The 16,739-nt window shown below is 40.2% G+C and overlaps 1 protein-coding gene across 3 annotated transcripts in view; it reads right to left on the bottom strand.

Moving 5' to 3' along the window:
• The window catches only part of LOC124177744 (disintegrin and metalloproteinase domain-containing protein 10-like), an 86,428-nt gene that overhangs the window by 21,909 nt on the left and 47,780 nt on the right, over positions 1 to 16,739 (bottom strand). For all 3 annotated transcript variants that reach the window (XM_046560505.1, XM_046560504.1, XM_046560506.1), the window contains exons 4-7: positions 4,524 to 4,767; positions 4,105 to 4,260; positions 3,732 to 3,916; positions 924 to 1,064 (exon numbers count right to left, since the gene is read on the bottom strand). In XM_046560505.1, coding sequence (XP_046416461.1) covers positions 924 to 1,064; positions 3,732 to 3,916; positions 4,105 to 4,260; positions 4,524 to 4,767 — 726 coding nt within the window. The remainder of the gene's footprint in view (positions 1 to 923; positions 1,065 to 3,731; positions 3,917 to 4,104; positions 4,261 to 4,523; positions 4,768 to 16,739) is intronic.

A 16,739-nucleotide genomic window follows, 5' to 3' on the forward strand; every position in this document is an offset into this window, starting at 1 on the left:
CAGAAGAACTTTGTTGATTAGAAACGGTTCGTGAGACTTGAAAACACCTGAAAAGAAGGCCTTTGACTAGTTCATGAACATTTGCGTGATTTATCGTCATATATTGCGTTGAGACTTGAAAAGAATTTTTTAAAGATCAGAGACAAGCTTGAAAATGATCTCGCGAAATTTTGGAATCTTTCGAATTAATTCAAATGATCTCAATCGTTTACGAAAGCTAATTCAAATGGCTTCGAAACACTTTAAGATACTTAGAGATGCCGAATGATCTCAAAAGACTTGTAGTAACTAAAAAATTGTATTTCACGCGTGATTTAGAAAAAGTTTGCATGACTACACGGTATTGTCTTCAGAGAAATTAAATTCGAACATTTTGGTGACTAGTAATTTCTCTAAAAACTTTTTCTTGCAAATAATTTCAATTGAATAAAATTAAATTAAAACATAATGTACGAAACTGACGGTTAAATTTATGATTTGAAACACAATCTGTAGAAGAATATTCTGTAAAACAATATTCTCCTGTAGAATAATTCACGTAGGCTTACTTATGACGTGAATCTCGAATTCTTTTCTTCATGAATATATCCTGTAAAAAATATTACCGTAGAAACTAGTCTCTAGAACATATTATGCGGAGTATTTTCTCTGTAGAAATGATTTCCGTATAACATCGAACCGCATTCCTTGAAGTGACTTCTGTTCGAGTATCGCTAACAATAAGCCGATCGTAAATGGCCGGATTTCATCGATATACCAAAGTGAGTTAATCCGTTTCGGTTGCGGTGTCGAAGGTATGGGAAACTTCTGGTATAGTTAGAGGAAAACTTGGCGATGCGAACGAGGTTGAAGTTTGGTTAAAAGGTGTGATGTATATACATATAACTACGGCAGATAGCGGTTGTTGAAGTAAAATTACTCACCGGAAAAGAGCTCGAGGAACTTTTCGACGCCGTAATTTCCCGGGAATCGGTAGTTGGGATCCTTGAGTGCCTCGCCGCTGTGAACCTTCACCCTTTTTATCATGAAACTTATGTTGTCCGGTCTTCCGTCCTGGTTGAAGTCTGAAATCACGCGATGATGATTATTAAAAGAAAAACGAACGTCCAAATCTGGGGTAAAAATCTCTGCTCTGCGCGCAAAATGAATGAGGAAACAGGATACAATATAAGGCGGTATCGGTAAACGACGTGTGGAACGGAGCTTAAAGAGGCGGTAGAGGACCGGGAATGGCTAATGATATTTGCAATTCTCCCTCGTCGTGACCCTCTCAACCTATTCAGCCAGCCAACCCTCTGTCCTCACCCCGATTCTACTTCGTTTTACACTTTCACATCGTTTTGCACTCGTCCAAATTGTCTGAGCTCGAAAATCCGGCTAGATACTTTTACTACACACGAGCTAGATATAAATTCCTACGAAAATCGAGCCTGCGTTTTGGTGGAACTACAGTTATCGTCAAAATGTGACTACCGATAAGACGAACAATGGACGTGCTGTGTACCCTTGGGAATTCGATACTTCCCAAAGTAGAATTTCCAAGCGACATCGCTACGACGAATTGCTTTTCCATTCATTACAGCTACCCCGTTTCCTCTTAAATTTGCTACCCTCTTCCGCCTGACACCCTCCAACACTGCTCGCTAGACGCAATAACATCGAGACAACCGGCTGCTACCCGTTCACACCGAAATACAATATCCATCCCGTCATCGGAGGCATACTGCAGTAGTAATCTTCCGCAATTCCGTCAGCCGTAATTGTTCGGCTTTCCTCGCAATGTGACAGTTACAATTTCAGACTCGGCTGCATCTCCCTTTCTTTTCGTTAAAGAAGAAGCGCAATTGTTTCGCTACGGTGTTCAATTTTTCCTGTGTGTTATCAGTTTTTGAAGTATGATTTAGGGTGGTCCTTGAAAAGGTCAGTTTTGAATTTCGACAGGCTCACTCAAACAATCGGCTCGACATGATTCAAAGATAAATTCTCCAATTTTTTCACATTTCTGTAACTCTACTCTAACTCGAAAAGGGTGCATTTCCCAATTCAACACTTTCAGAGGCATATCACATCTACCGAATGGATTTCGATGAAACTTGATGTTGGGAAGTTTTTTGCGTCGCTGATTACGGGTTTGAATTCAAAATTTTTAAATTCAAAATGGAGGATTTGATACGGTCGACCGAAACCCCAAATGTTACTTGATATTGCCATGTTTGATCCATCATTTTGAATTTTGTAATTTCGAGTTCAGATTCGTAATCAGCGACCTCGCAAATCCCCGACTGCAGAGTTTTATCGAAATCAAATGACTTTTTGGATTTTGTTCCACCGTATTGAATCCGCCATTTTGAGTTTACAAATTTTGAGTTTAGATTCATATTCAGCGACCCAAGAAACCCCCTTGTAACAAATTTCATCTAAATCCGTTGAGTAGACTTGATGTGCCCCTGAAAGGGTTGAATGAAATCAACCCTCTTTGGAACACCGGTTATAGTTGAGATGAAAATCTGAAAAAATTAGGGAAGTATTTTTAAATTATTTGATTTGGGGCACTCGCCGGTCGAAATTCAGAAACTGACCTTTCAAAGGACCACCCTAATTAGTACATATTTCATATTTGGTACCCAGTTCCGTTCCACCTTTGTAGATTAATTAACCCTGTCACGAATAATCTTTAGAAATGACTCAGGGGGGAATTTTTCGCGCAAACAATTAATCGAGAGTTAGGAAAGTTTTCGTAGCCATGCAGAGGGGAGAAAACATGTTTGTGATCAACATGAAGGCGAGGCCGACGCCTCGCCGTGTTCGCCAGCCTCTTTCTGGACTAAACAGTTTATCTCGCGCCCCAGGTCCGCTTGATCTATACCTACTTTATACGTGTACGTCGAAGCTTCGCCCCATAAGTTGGAAAGTTTTGTCGGGAAAAATACCGGTGGAGGTTAAGCAGAGCAGCGAAGCCCCGTCATTTAAAACCCGATAATACCGAGATGATTACTTGCAAATTTTAAACTCCCTCAAAGTATCATTTTCGCTTTACCCAACTCTCTTCCTCTCAACTCCTTACAATCACCACGGAATCTTCTCATTTTCTTGCAGGCTGTCCCGCTTTTTAAAAGTAAGTTAATAAATAGTTGGAAATCGATCAGGGACAAATTACGGAGGGGCGGATCTTTTTGATTTTCAAAAACATAGGTTTGTGAACCGTGACATTTTAGTACAGAGAGAAATAATCAGTGAAGAAAAAAAAAGAAGGTGTTTTAATTTTTATACGCTGATTTTATCAATTTCCTTAACTTGCATTAAACGAAACGTCGCGCATTGAGACAGAACTGGAAAATAGATTTGCAATCGCAGTAATGGGAGAAGTTGATTTTCTGAAATTGAAGTCACTGACGGATCCCGTAGAGTTGAAATTCAATTCTAACTCGACCTCTTCTTCCTCTTCTTCTTCTTCTTCCTCCCTCTTCTCCTTTCTATTACTGAAACTTTTCACCCCAAAGTGCTTTAAATAGAGACGCGGCTGCCTGAAGAGGTGTGCTTGAATTTCACGGTACGAAAGCGCAGAGAGAGAATTACAAAAAAAAAAAAAAAAACAAATGTCGAAAACAAGCACTCCCATTTCAAATGCATTAACACGTATTGACTTCGCAGCCCGATTATATAAATCCCGAAATGACTTGACGACGAATTGACTAATTTGCAATTCAACTAAATATAAGGTTTCAACTCACCGGTGTGCTTGTAAATGGAATTGACTTTCTGGACGTGTCTGGTCATGACCTCGATGCAAGCCTCCTCGGTTCCGTACCTCAAGAAGAATTGGTGATCAGCTTGTAGGTAGAGCATGCATGTCGTCTTTCTGGGATCGACGGTTGCTCTCTTGTGCAGATGCCTGGCGTATCGTTCCCTGTAGACTCTACGCACGACGGGTGAAAAGAAGCACGTACAGAATACAGTCTGGACTTGCATTATCGGAAAACTCGAACGTTTCCAATAATTGAAAGACGAATGCACGCGAGGCGTGCAGCCGGTGCATTTTGCATGCATCCGTGAAAAGCATCGCAAAGATGATCGCTGGCTTACGAAAGTATATTCCTCACATACCTGTCCAGATATTCAAGATCGTAACTTCTCTCCGACGTAGTTGACTGCCTCGATGTTTCCTCGTTGGAATAAAATCCACCGTGGTTCTGAACCTCCTTGTCCACCAGATGCTCGTACAGCGGCTCCTCCAACGAACCATTCGCTTTTCCCGACGCTCTGAAAAAGCCCAATTAAAAAACCCGCGAACGGATAGACTCGGTGACTGTTACATCCGAGTTTGATCTTCGAAATATCTATGATTGACTCATGACTCCAGAAATTTAGGAGTCGGTACACAACCAGGAATATCCTCATCAGCAAAGGAAACATTCGCCGAATGATGGAATCGAATTCGTTCATCCCGGAAAGCTCAGCTTCGAAATCGGAGCGATTGAAACAGCGTGTATAGCGAGTTATGTTCCGGGCTGGTTGACACTAACCGATCAATGCTGTCGCGTAGGGTGCCATGCTGGAGGTGCTGGCTGGCACAGCGAAGGGGCTGAGCTGGGGATGTGACGTCGGAAGCCCGATAGGCGATGGTGTGATAAGGCGGACTGGAGTCGTCATCGGGGCTGGAGTACCGGCTGGAGGGCTCGATGTAGTACTCCTCGAGTCCAGCCGAGACGGTACCGTCGAAGAGGCCATCCTCTGTGACGACACCCTGGACGCTGGCGCTATCGTCACCTGAAATGCAGAATGACCTAGGAGTGAAAATGGCGGCCAAGTTGTAATCACGCCGCAAACAAGTGTATCGTCCCAAGCAAACAGCGGCAGCAGGCCGCGATTCTCTTGGTGCGCTTCAATTTTCGGTGCCTCAAACTACGTGCTCAAAGCGACGCGCCAGTGCTTTGGTAAATTGGCGCTGATACTATCTCGATTCGGGAGATCCAGCCCCTTGACCCATCGAAGTAAAGGGGCCACGGAATGTTCAACCCCCGGGATATCACGACCCGTCTACATACCCAGACCGGCTAATTACACTTCGACCGAATGAGTGATCCTGAACAGTCAATGCCGTCCTCCATCCACCTCAGCCCTGCAGGGTTAAGCAACACAATGCCGGAAGGGCTCCTATCCACTCGACGACTTCGATTATATCAACAAATGGGTGCCGCTGTTCCCGAGCTGTAAAGGGGAGGCGTTCAGGTTTCAGGGATACGCCTCGTCTCGATTGACGCTTATAAGCGGACTCTTTAACTTTCCGATGAGGAAATATCGCGTGAGCTCATTGTGGAAGCTCGATCTTTATTCTTCGCCCTCTTCATTTTCACTGGTACTCAGCAAGAGCGTAAACTTTTTCCAACTCCCGATGTCATCCCACTCATTCGATTCTAATTAAATCCATTCGGTACGAATAGCTCCGCTGTGCCGATGGCAGACAATGAATGACGGGAAAAAGCAGTAGCTAGAAACGCGCGGTGACAGAGACGTAATTGAATTCGTCAGTGACGGCTGTCTGGTATATTTTTCAACCTGTGAGCGGCAGCCTTCAGTTTTAATAAGTCATGGGGGTGTAATTTGAAACGGAGAAGTCAATATCGGGAAAAGTTCGCCGTTGTCTCCATTACCAGTTTCGTCGACGCATTATCAACCCCGAGGAAAAGTTTTCGTATTCGAATTTCAACTGTGGGAAGAAGAACCGTACCAGAGTCCCGGAATAGGAGAGGGACGAATGAAATGAGGAGCCTAGTATAAGGGATTCTCTTCTTGAGACTATGCAGGATTACCATCGCGGTCGCTATGCAAATAACTTGACGACTCCAACTTAGTTCCTCGTGGTGTACCAATTAAATTTCTCCTTGAAAGCCTTCGCTCTGTCTCTCCCCTGTACGTTCACCAAGATATCTATTATATTATTCCAAAGTATGTGCGAGCTAGTAATGCTTGAGGCTACGCGGAAAGCCTGTCTAACCCTTTAATTGAAAGACTTTATACCAGGCATGAGTCGGGAGACGAACCAGACTAGAGTCGCAGGTTCATGAAATCCTTGGCAAGAATCCTTCGATCCAATTCAACTCGTTAAAAGGATAGAAGGGGAATGACAGACTGACTTACACACTTCTACCCGATATCGAGAATCGACTGAGAAAACGGATCAAGCTCTGCCCGCTGGACATAAAATTAATTCATCAGACCAAGGAGCGGAAACCGGTTAACCGGATGGCATCACGTCCTGGGATCTACAGCATTTAGACAGTTGTTCAGAGTAACATTGAAGGTGGGTTCAAGCAGGAAGAAGCTGATGCCATTTTCACCGTCCAGTGGAGTGAAGTCACATGATCTTTTCGTGGTTCCACGAATCATAGCAAGTCGCAAGTATTTGTTGTACCGCTTTCTCGAACCCCTTCTTAAATCACTCGGGGTCTGCGCGCTGTGTGAAATCGTTATGCGTGTATGGCTCGGGGCGCAGCGAGGTAAGGGGTATACGATCTTATTGAAACCCTGAGAGATAATGGGTAGACGTGAGGCTGGCGTGGGGCCACAATAACAGTTTGAGAGAAAGAGGCTGAAGTCTGGATGACGGAAAGTGGAGATCGAGCTCGGTGCGAGTGTGGCACGTAGCTCCAAGGGTGGGGCGGTTCGATTATGGTCTCTTATTAAAAAGCCCCGGGGCGCAAGACCCTTTCAACGCAGCATGTAAGGGACAGGTTTGTACCGATGTAAGCCTCGGCCTCCGGCGTGGAGGCGAGTCGGGATTATCACTTCATAAATCCAGGGGCGAACTCTCGGGTGAGAGTCGAAATTCCGAATAATCAGAATCCGGGCTCGCCGTTATTCCAGAAGCCTCATTGGTCCGAAGGGTTCAACACCGAATGGTGCCAATTATCCCAAGTTTCCGAGGTCAATCGTCTCGACTCCGTGCCATTCGGAATTCCGACCATTCCCTAATTCGGAACATTCGGAATTTGCACCTATGGGCAAACTCTCGCCGATAATGGTCTCCGTATTTCCTTCCAGTCGGGGATTGCGATACTCTGATCGGTGTGAAACTATGCACAGACGTCGTTTCGAAGCTGGATCGGTAAAACGTGAGAAGAGCCTCTTCTTCGCTGACGTAAAAGCATAAACCTAGCGATTTATCAGCCCTACAATGTTGTGCCACGCCACGGAGAGTCGGATGGGAATTCAACGCAGTGAGAACTGCACACCACTTTGCCTGCATCCACTCAATGTGAAAGGATCTTCTTCCGCTTCGACTGAAACGATCGAGGACGATCGAAATACAGTCGAGTTTCGCACGCCGTCGAGACATTCCTCTAAATAATTTTTTATCGAATGGTCAACCGGACGAAAATTTGCAGAGTTTACCAAACATCGCCCCAATAGTTTATACCAACGACACTTACGCAAAATTAGACGAAAACAAAGACTTTTTTTTACCGGAAACTGGATTCCAGTTTCCAAAGTTTTTGCTTCCGCTTTTTTCCCAGTCGCATAATGGAAAGATTACGATTACGATCGATAATTGTGATTACGGTTCAGTTTAATGGAATACGGTTTGGAATCCTGTTTAAATATTGTACGTGCCTCTACGTAATGATAATTAATTGATTCATTACGAGTCGAGGTAATCCAATTAGATCGGGGTAGAAGGCGTGGTATGAAGGAGGGTGATTTTTCGACCTACGGTTATGCACCGACGGTGAATAAATTGCGCTTTGGTAATTATACCCTTGCGGTGCGGTGAAGGGAGGGGGAAAAAGCAAGTATATGGTGGGTGCATGTATCAGGTAGTTTAGCGATGTAATTATCAAGGATAATGGAATTATTCGGAAAACTGGATGGAAGATAATGGGAGAGGAGAGGAGAGGAGGGTTGGAAAAGATAAAAACAGGGGAGCATAAACGCAGTTAGGTACGCTCTTCTGCTCCGCGGTGAAACGATGTTTCATGTACGTGATGAAATTACACCTCGTTAGAGAAAATTCAGAATCAAGATAGGCGTTTTATACAATATCCCGATTTCTTGTCAAACCCCGTAATCAGCTGGCCCAACATCTGTTCACAATTATTCATCCTGTTTCGCAAGCCTAACCATCTTCCGACAACCCCGGAGGCAGTAAAATCTGCCAGAAAATCGCTCTTGCCTTTATTATCAACCCGCGAAAAGCGTTTTATCATGCACGATATTCGTTCAACTCGCGCAAACTTTTCCGAAATGGAGGGCGGAATTTCCTCTCATTATTATTCACTCCACCCTGCAGGCAGACACAGCCGAAAAATAATGACGGAAAGCCTCACGAGCACTGACTGAAGTTACGAAATCTGAATTCGATGAAAGCAATGCTCGATAAAGTAAACAATTCTAAATTCGCGTATAATTTAACTTAAGAAACACAAATTGTTCGTTGTTTCAGGACAGTTTTATTACGGTGGAATTTCTTTTAATGCAAAAAAAAAAAAAAAAATTTTCCGTCATTTTTCCGTCACACCTACTGACGGACGATTTAAACTTCTTTCTTTATTTATTTATTTTTTCTCCCTTTTTTTTCACTTGACATCGAAAGCTCAATCAACCTGTACAACGTGTCATGAGAAAAAAAAAAGGTCGTTCCTTTTCTTCCCCCTCCTCCCTTATTTCTCGTTTTCTTTTGCCCCCCCCCCCCACCCACTTATTACACTACCTACCTCACGAAAAGGGACGCCGCTATTCGCGGAGGATAAATTAAACCGATATGGACTGACGACGTCTCCCGCTGCAGCATCCCCCCCTCCCCTCAACCCCCTCCATCCCTCCATCGAATTTCGTATTCACCAAGCGCCGGTGTTCTTAATCTCTGTATTTAGGAACGCGGGGCGCGGGTTTCGTACCCTCTGTTCCTCTTCCCTATTTTCCTACCTCCTTCCTCTTTTCCTCCAGCTCTTCCTCCAGCTATTTCCAGAAAATGAGGGATCGGAAGTCGCGATTCTACCGAAGTAGGAGGGACGTGCGGCCGCTCTGACCGAGGCCGTCTACGTGCCCTCACTTAATTGCCTAATGTCTCAACTTAATAACAAGTTAGCCGTTCAACCGTTCCTCCGGACTTGAGGTGCCTCCACCTTTCACCCCCCTCGGTTCAAACCCACAGGAAACTCTACGAGGTTTCCGATTCTAACCGTTGAACGCGTTTTCTCCACCGCTGAGGTTACGGTTAGTTAGTAGCCAGTACATTAATCATTGTGTTGAAAATTTAAGGCTAGAGTAAAAATGTTCAATAATATTTTATATATTTTGTACAAGTTACACTGTGAAGAGTTCGATTTTTTTTTTTTTTTTTATTGAAATTTACTCCGTACACAATTATAAGCGTCGGGTTAATTATCCTGCTTCGGATATTTTTTTTTTTGTTCGCTAGTTCGATTTGCTTTTAGGTCGTTTTGCTTTCTTTCTCTTTTTGTTATTATCGTTGTTGTTATTATTATTATTATTATTGCTTTTTATTAGTGATATTTTTCTCGGGATTTTATCTCAAGTCACTTGCGGACGGGGACAACTTTTATCCAATTTACTTCGTGAAGTGGGGCGATTATACCGTTTCCCAATTAGCGGCTCGTTCGACTTTTCATATTATTACTAGTAATATCGATATAATTATACGGGTGATTTGGAGAAAAGAGAGAGAGAGAGAGAGAGAGCGGAAGAGAAGGAGAGATAAAAACGTTGAACTGAAAATCTCGACGAACTATATAAGCCGTGATATAAGTTGCAGGTATTTTATTTGGTTAAAATTACTATAAACGTACGTTTGTTATTTATCAAACATGACGATTAAAGAGTAAAAGTTTTTCGGTTCAGTTTACATTCATTAAATAGCAACAGCGGGAAACGTTAAACTAACGTTGTTGATTTATTTATTAAATTACCTATCTTTTCAAACATTTATTGTAAATAAAAATTAAACTGCGTAAGATTTTTAGCCATGAATATCTTAAAAACTGAGTCGGAGCGAATCGTTAATTGAATTTATATCAAATAATATCCAGAAATAGATTCAATCAAAACTGAGACGTAAATTCAATAACACCGCTAAACTCGATAAATTTCTTTTATTTATTTATTTTTTTTTTGTTGTCTTCAGTTTAACAGCAATCAAAAAATATTTAGCAGCGCTATTGCATTTTTTGTTTCATCACTTATCTCGAGTGTGGCAAAATTGTATAACTGCCGGTCGGACTTTCGACTGAAAACCGCGTGAAAAACTTGACAATATATCATATTATATCATAAGTGGTATAATATTTCGCGAGGCGCATTACGTAATATCATCGTACGGCACTGAAAAATTATCACCGCCGTTTTTCTCGTCGCTTTTATCTTGAAGTGAAAAACGTCGCGACGGTTTGAATTTTTCGGTGGAAAGCCGAGAGCTTGTAACAAGCCTTTTAAGCTACCGGCATCGGGTCCATTAGACAGTTCAAAAGGATCTTTGCAAAGGAAATTACGTACCCATTTGAATTCCGTTTTAATATTTACACTCGATCGAAGTAGGTTTTTAACGCTGAAATTAGGCTTAAATTTTGATTATATCTCTCCCGAATAGCACTCAAAGATTATCAAAAAACGTTACCCTTATTATTTTTGTTTTCTCTAAAAACTCTTTCTCTCTCTCTCTCTCTCTCTCTCTCTCTCAAAAAATTTATAGCTCGACGGTTTATTCTCGAGGGTTCCTACGTACCAACCACGGGCCCTCGATATTATACGTCGTCCATTTTATTACACTCGGTGTTTCTTATCGCGGATCCTTGGATAAGGATCTTCTGGATAGGCCGGCATCCTTATTAAGGAATCGCGCATCCTCCTCCTCTTCTTCTTCTTCTTTATCGCACCTGACAAGACTCGAGGATTTATCGCGCGTGGGTTGAGTTGAGTGAAAAAAAATAATTAAAGATTTACAATTATCAGACAAATCAGTGCATGGATGGGTGTATTTGTAATTTGTAATATAACTTTGTAATACATGATCAGGTTATCAAAATCAAAACAGCTTGATCGATCGGTTTGAATTTTTTTCAAAAACGCTCTTGTCGTTGTTACATTAAAAATATAGGTAAATTCGAAATTACTGTCTAAATTAGTTATAGTTGAAAAAAAAAAAAAAATAATAAATAAAATAGTTTCCATAGAATATAATGCAGTTCTCCCACAGTCTTTCAATATTTATTTTCACAGCACTATCTTATCGGAATATTTGTATAAATAAAAAAAAAAAAAAAAACGTCAACTTCTCCGAGACGATTTGTTCCCATATTACGATATGCGAATGGGAATAATTAGAGCGTATATAATGTGAGGAATTTTCACCGGGCCACCTCCTAAATCAACTTCAATTAATTCAAAACCAATTTTCTAATTCATTCTATTTTCATCTCAATTCTAACCCCTGCCTGTAAGAAGATGAATCTCCCTCCCTTAAAATTCACGCATTTCGTACACATTCTCAGCATATATTTTATTCCAAGAGTAATAATACTAGAGTAAATCTGTAACTGCGAGGTTCTTATGGTCATTAGTTCTACTATCTGATAAATAAAATCCTCATCACCGTACCAGGCAATCTAAACGAATTGCGCACCCACTTTTTGTATTCGAGATAAAAATTTGAAAAAATTAGCCAATATATATATATAGATTTAACGCAGAGGGGTAAATCAATTTTAAGATAAACCACCGCCGTTGAATTTTGAACAATTTCTCTCCAAGTATTTTCATGCCCTGCCCATGTAAAACGTTTTACATAGGTGATATGTAATGTCACAGTGGTTTCGGATATCTCTTTTCTTTTCTTCGGCACTTATCCAGTTTTACCCCTCTACAGGTTCATCCGCCGCGGCGATGCCGCGAATCCAATTCTCATACATATATATATATGTATATACATCAATAACTTGAGAAAGACAATCTAATTTTCGAATGGCACGCAATCACAAGTTTCCCGATAAATTTTCCCCACCTCCGTATAATACGCGAATGTATTATATATGTATATATATATAGGTATATTATTAGCGCTGCAGATCGCTTGGAAATTTCTCAATTCAACTCCGCGAGATGAAGAATTATTATATTCTTTTATTCGTCTTGGTTGAATTTTATTCAAACACCGAAAATTATTGGAAATAAGGTCTTAATCTTGTCGATGAGAAAAAAAAAACAGTTTTATTTTCCCCGCAGTTTCGGCAACATATTATATATGTATATAATAGATAAACGAAGGAGAGAGAAATTTTCCGGGGTTTCCAGAGTCGAGTAAAGTAACGTAAAAGGGTTGAACACGATACTGTTATTATCGCTATCGTTATCGTTATCCCTTTTATTCTCCTGGGAATATCTACAGGTATAATACACCGACATGCGTGCGTAAAAAACCGACTCCGATGACCGCGCGCGGCGCACCGCGACTGTTGCAGATACGATGGAAAAAGGGGGTGGAAAAAAAAGGGGGTCACACAAAGCCAAGGGAAGGAGAGAAAGGAAAAAAGGGAAAAAGGAAAAAATAAACGGGGAAAATAAAAATGAAAAAATAACGGACCTCTTCCCTAAAAAGTTGTGCATGTTCTGGGTAAAGCGCTATATGTATGGTGGCGTTTTTTATTTTAATGATCTCTTGCTCTCTTTAATTTATCTGCTTCGATTTTTTTCTTCTCGTCAACGAGATAAGAGAGAGAGCAGCTGACATATTCTTCACAACGAAGTCACTCGTCCGAGTTTGTATAATGATATGTGTAATTATACGTTAATTAAAAATCTAAACGTCATTTTTTTCATTTATTTCGCTGCCAATGACAGATTCGTGGATTTTCAACCCTCGAGTAAAATCTATCTCAACCCTAAAGAGAGACCTGAATTGCACTTGGATATTCCTTTCCTCCTTATCGAAGTTTAGTGGTTTATAGATTTATGTCTAGTTTAATCAATCAACGATAAATTTTACAAGTCTGAATTAAATCTGGATTTTTATCGAACTTTTAGCAATACAGTGTAAGTTTAGTTATACGTTTTTCAAGGAATGTGGTAATATTTTATTTAAATACTTCCAGCCTTCACGATTGGAAAACGAAATATTTAGGATTTTTTGTGATGTCACAGGTGTATCATTGTCATTTCATTCACCCATAGCGAAATTAACTATTATCATTAATTAGAAGATTTCACATCAGCACGCGCTAGGTTAACCCTTCGAGAACATACCGGAGCATTCTGGCCCATACCTTTTTCTTCCGAAGCGGCGATTATTCAAAAAATTCTCTATTTACAGTTGTTTCTTTTTTCTAATCATGACTTATACTTATACTTCGAAACTACACCATCGTATTCCACGACAGCGAAAGTGTACTCCTGAATATTTTCAGGTAGATCGCACTCGTACATTCGAAACGGCAACACGTCAAACGTGGGTCATGGTCTTGTTGACCCGGAGTGTTCTCCGTGATCTAAAAAATAGGTTTGTTCCCGAAGGGTTAAGGTTAATCCAGTGACGGTAAGCAAAGATCATCTTTCCGTAGACGAGGCGCTGACCCGAACTTGCCTGAACGTGTTTGGGATAGCAATGGGCGCGAAAGTCGAGCCGCGCTTTCCGTCGGCGGAAAATTACACGAAACGTCGAAAGGCGCGTGCTAACCAGCGGCAGGCGAGTCAAAGGTCCGATCGAAAGATTCGACTAAAGAATCAGCAGCAACGACGTACGACCGAACGGGGAACAGCTCCAGGGGACCGAACGCGTGGCGTACGAGTGCGGAAAACTTGACAGACGAGAAACGTGCGATTGAAATATTTTCACACCGTTCATAGACGGAAATTTCCAGAACCGAGAAGATCCAACGTACAAACGAGAAAAACGTACAACTGCATTACGTTGTACGGAATAATAGAACCTTTAAACTCATTCGAATATCTCTGGATGAATAACAAATGCTGTGTAAAAGCTCGATCTTGTCGAATAGACAGCTAAAGACACATGCGATGACAAAAACAATTTGCCTAATCTACCGCAAACCAGAGAATCGCAATGCTGTATAATTGCGCATCAGCGACACTTGCGGTCAAAATCGTTATCACGATTCCGTCGCGATCAAGAGTTCAGTAGAATCGGAGATCGAGCGTCGAACGGTCGCGTCTCTCTCCTCGCTCTCTTACTACTGTAGAATTTCGTTTGAAAACACACGCGATCGTAATACAATCAGTGCCGAGCACCACTAACTAACTACATCGTGTAATTAATTGTATCGACATTATTGATTACATCGTTAATTTGTTGTCAAGAGAAAGAGAAACGTTCATTAAAATTTCAACTTGTAATTTGGAACGAACGATTCATTAATTAAAATTTTGCTTTATAATTGGTACAGATTTTTCTTCTAAATACAATTTATAAATTTGTTTCGAATAATATTTTCTCCAAATTGCAAATAACAATTGTAATTAGTATCGATTTTTCTGTTAAGTACAAGTTACAAACGTAATTAGATTTGTTCCGTTTTTTCCAATTACAAATTGTAATCATAATCAGTATTCTTGATCCTTTTGATTACAAATTGAAACTCCAATCAGTGACTTTTTTTCAGTTGCACATTACAAACTGTTACAATTTATAATTCGTAATTTGCCTGTCGGAATGTAATTAAGTGGAAATAACCTCGAACACTGCACACAGTGTTGTGAATTCCGTTGTAAACATGTGGTGAGAAGTTGTCTACAGTGTTGTTGTTTTTGCAGTGTGTTGCGTAGCTGCGGAATCGAGGCCTTCCAACTTGTTCATCCTATTCCTCCGATCAAATGGCTCAGAACAGGATAATGGTGAGTGATTTGATCTGGTTAAATAATATAATAACAAGTCTCGTTCTCTTCGCATTTCAATAACACGACTCGACAAAATGTTGAAATTCAAAAAGATGATAAACGTTATGTGAAAAAAGGCTGGAATTTTCAGTCAGAACCTGATAAATGAATCGACGAGTCATTCGATAAATGTACAGGACTTTTCACAACTCGATACGTTTGTACAGAGAATTATTTTAAAATTCCTTTGGTTATCGTCGTGAAGCATGTTCGTCAGCAATTTGAATTGTTGAACATCGCTCTGTATCGAAGTGTAATTAATATTTAAGGCTGATTCGTCTGGCGAATAAAATTCGATCGAGTCACAAACGAAGCGAAGCAATTTTAATTATGCGAATTATTTCGTTATATTCTGTGTTCTCGTATGTAAAAAAAGCAGAGAAATTTCGAAAGCCTGCATGCGGTTTTAGGGTGAATAATAGAGTGAGTTTTAATCAATCGAGAGAAAGCGAACGGAGACCCGCTGGTCAATGGCTGGCGTATTTCTATCCAGAGGAAACTCAGTGATAAGAGAAAATAGCTCCGGGATTCTACCAAAACTGCCTTCGCAGTCCGCCTCTTGGTTTTTCCACTTGCGATATATGTACATAACTTATTCGAACATCCGGATGCAGACCTTTGTGCTCTGAAATCGTTTGAAACAATTCGACGATGGTCACGTGACCGATGCTTATCTAGTCTTTAAAGAATGTGCGCAAGTAGGAATAAAGTTTTCGCGATTTTTTCTATCAAATCTTCGCGGAAGCTTGAAGCAATCTATAAAAAAAAATTTACTTACTCGTGGTAAAAAAAGAAAAAAAAAAAAAACAAATATTCAATTAATTATCCGATACTTTGAATCTGTTTTATTTTCGATAAATTGCGATTATATTGGACATGATTTTTTTTTTTTTTTGCGTGCCGTTTGTCTAAATACATCGATTAATCGTATAGAAAGTTTTGATTATTTTTTACCTTGATAATCGGAGAATTTTTCTCTTGTCCATGAAATTTACTAGCTTACAATTAAATCGAGGTCAACTTTTCGAAATTATTTTTATATTCTGGCCGTTTTATTATTTTTGTCGTTGTTTTTCTTTATTCATCTTTCGTTTTGTTTTATCAATTTTATTACTGCTTCGCTGTAGGAGTGATAAGAGGTTTAATTGTACGATGATAAATGACAATCTGCTGTGGCGTTTTAAGGTTCATTAACAACCCTGCGTTAACGCGTACGTATATTACATTTGCTTCATTTTTTATTTATACGTTGAAATTCTTGGAAAAAGGGGAAAAAAAAAAAAAAAAAAATGGTAACATGAAGCTATACGAGTTCGGTAACTTTGTGGTAAATTTATAGTAAAACTGTAAAGTGAAAAAGTTCGAGAAAAAAGTGGTTGATAATTGATTTCATTGACTTTTCTTGAGCACTGACATCATTTTAACAACATCTCGGCAACTGTACTCGATAAAAATCCATTTTAGATCGAATAAAACAATTACCGCATTATTTGTTCCTAATTCTAGCAAAATTCAGTCAATTTTCAGAAAGTGTCGGTAAATTTTACGGTGCGTGTGTCGCGAGTTAAAAATTTCATTATCGATTTAAAAAAATTTACACGATCATTTATTGGGCATTGCTCGCGTCTGATACCGTTAGAAATTTCTTTTACTTTCGACAGACGTTTTTTATTTTTTATTTTTTTTTTTTTTTTACCAAACGTGTCGCTAATTTACGAACATTCGTTCAACAGCGTAGATTTGATTTTTCTCGACTGTAACGGATTGCTTCGGTAGCAATGCAAAATAAGCAGAGGGTTGAAAAAAAAAAAACAAAAGAAAAAACAAACTGCCTTCGTGTC

The sequence above is a fragment of the Neodiprion fabricii genome, chromosome 3, assembly GCF_021155785.1.
Source record: "Neodiprion fabricii isolate iyNeoFabr1 chromosome 3, iyNeoFabr1.1, whole genome shotgun sequence".
NCBI classification, from domain to species: Eukaryota; Metazoa; Arthropoda; class Insecta; order Hymenoptera; family Diprionidae; genus Neodiprion; species Neodiprion fabricii.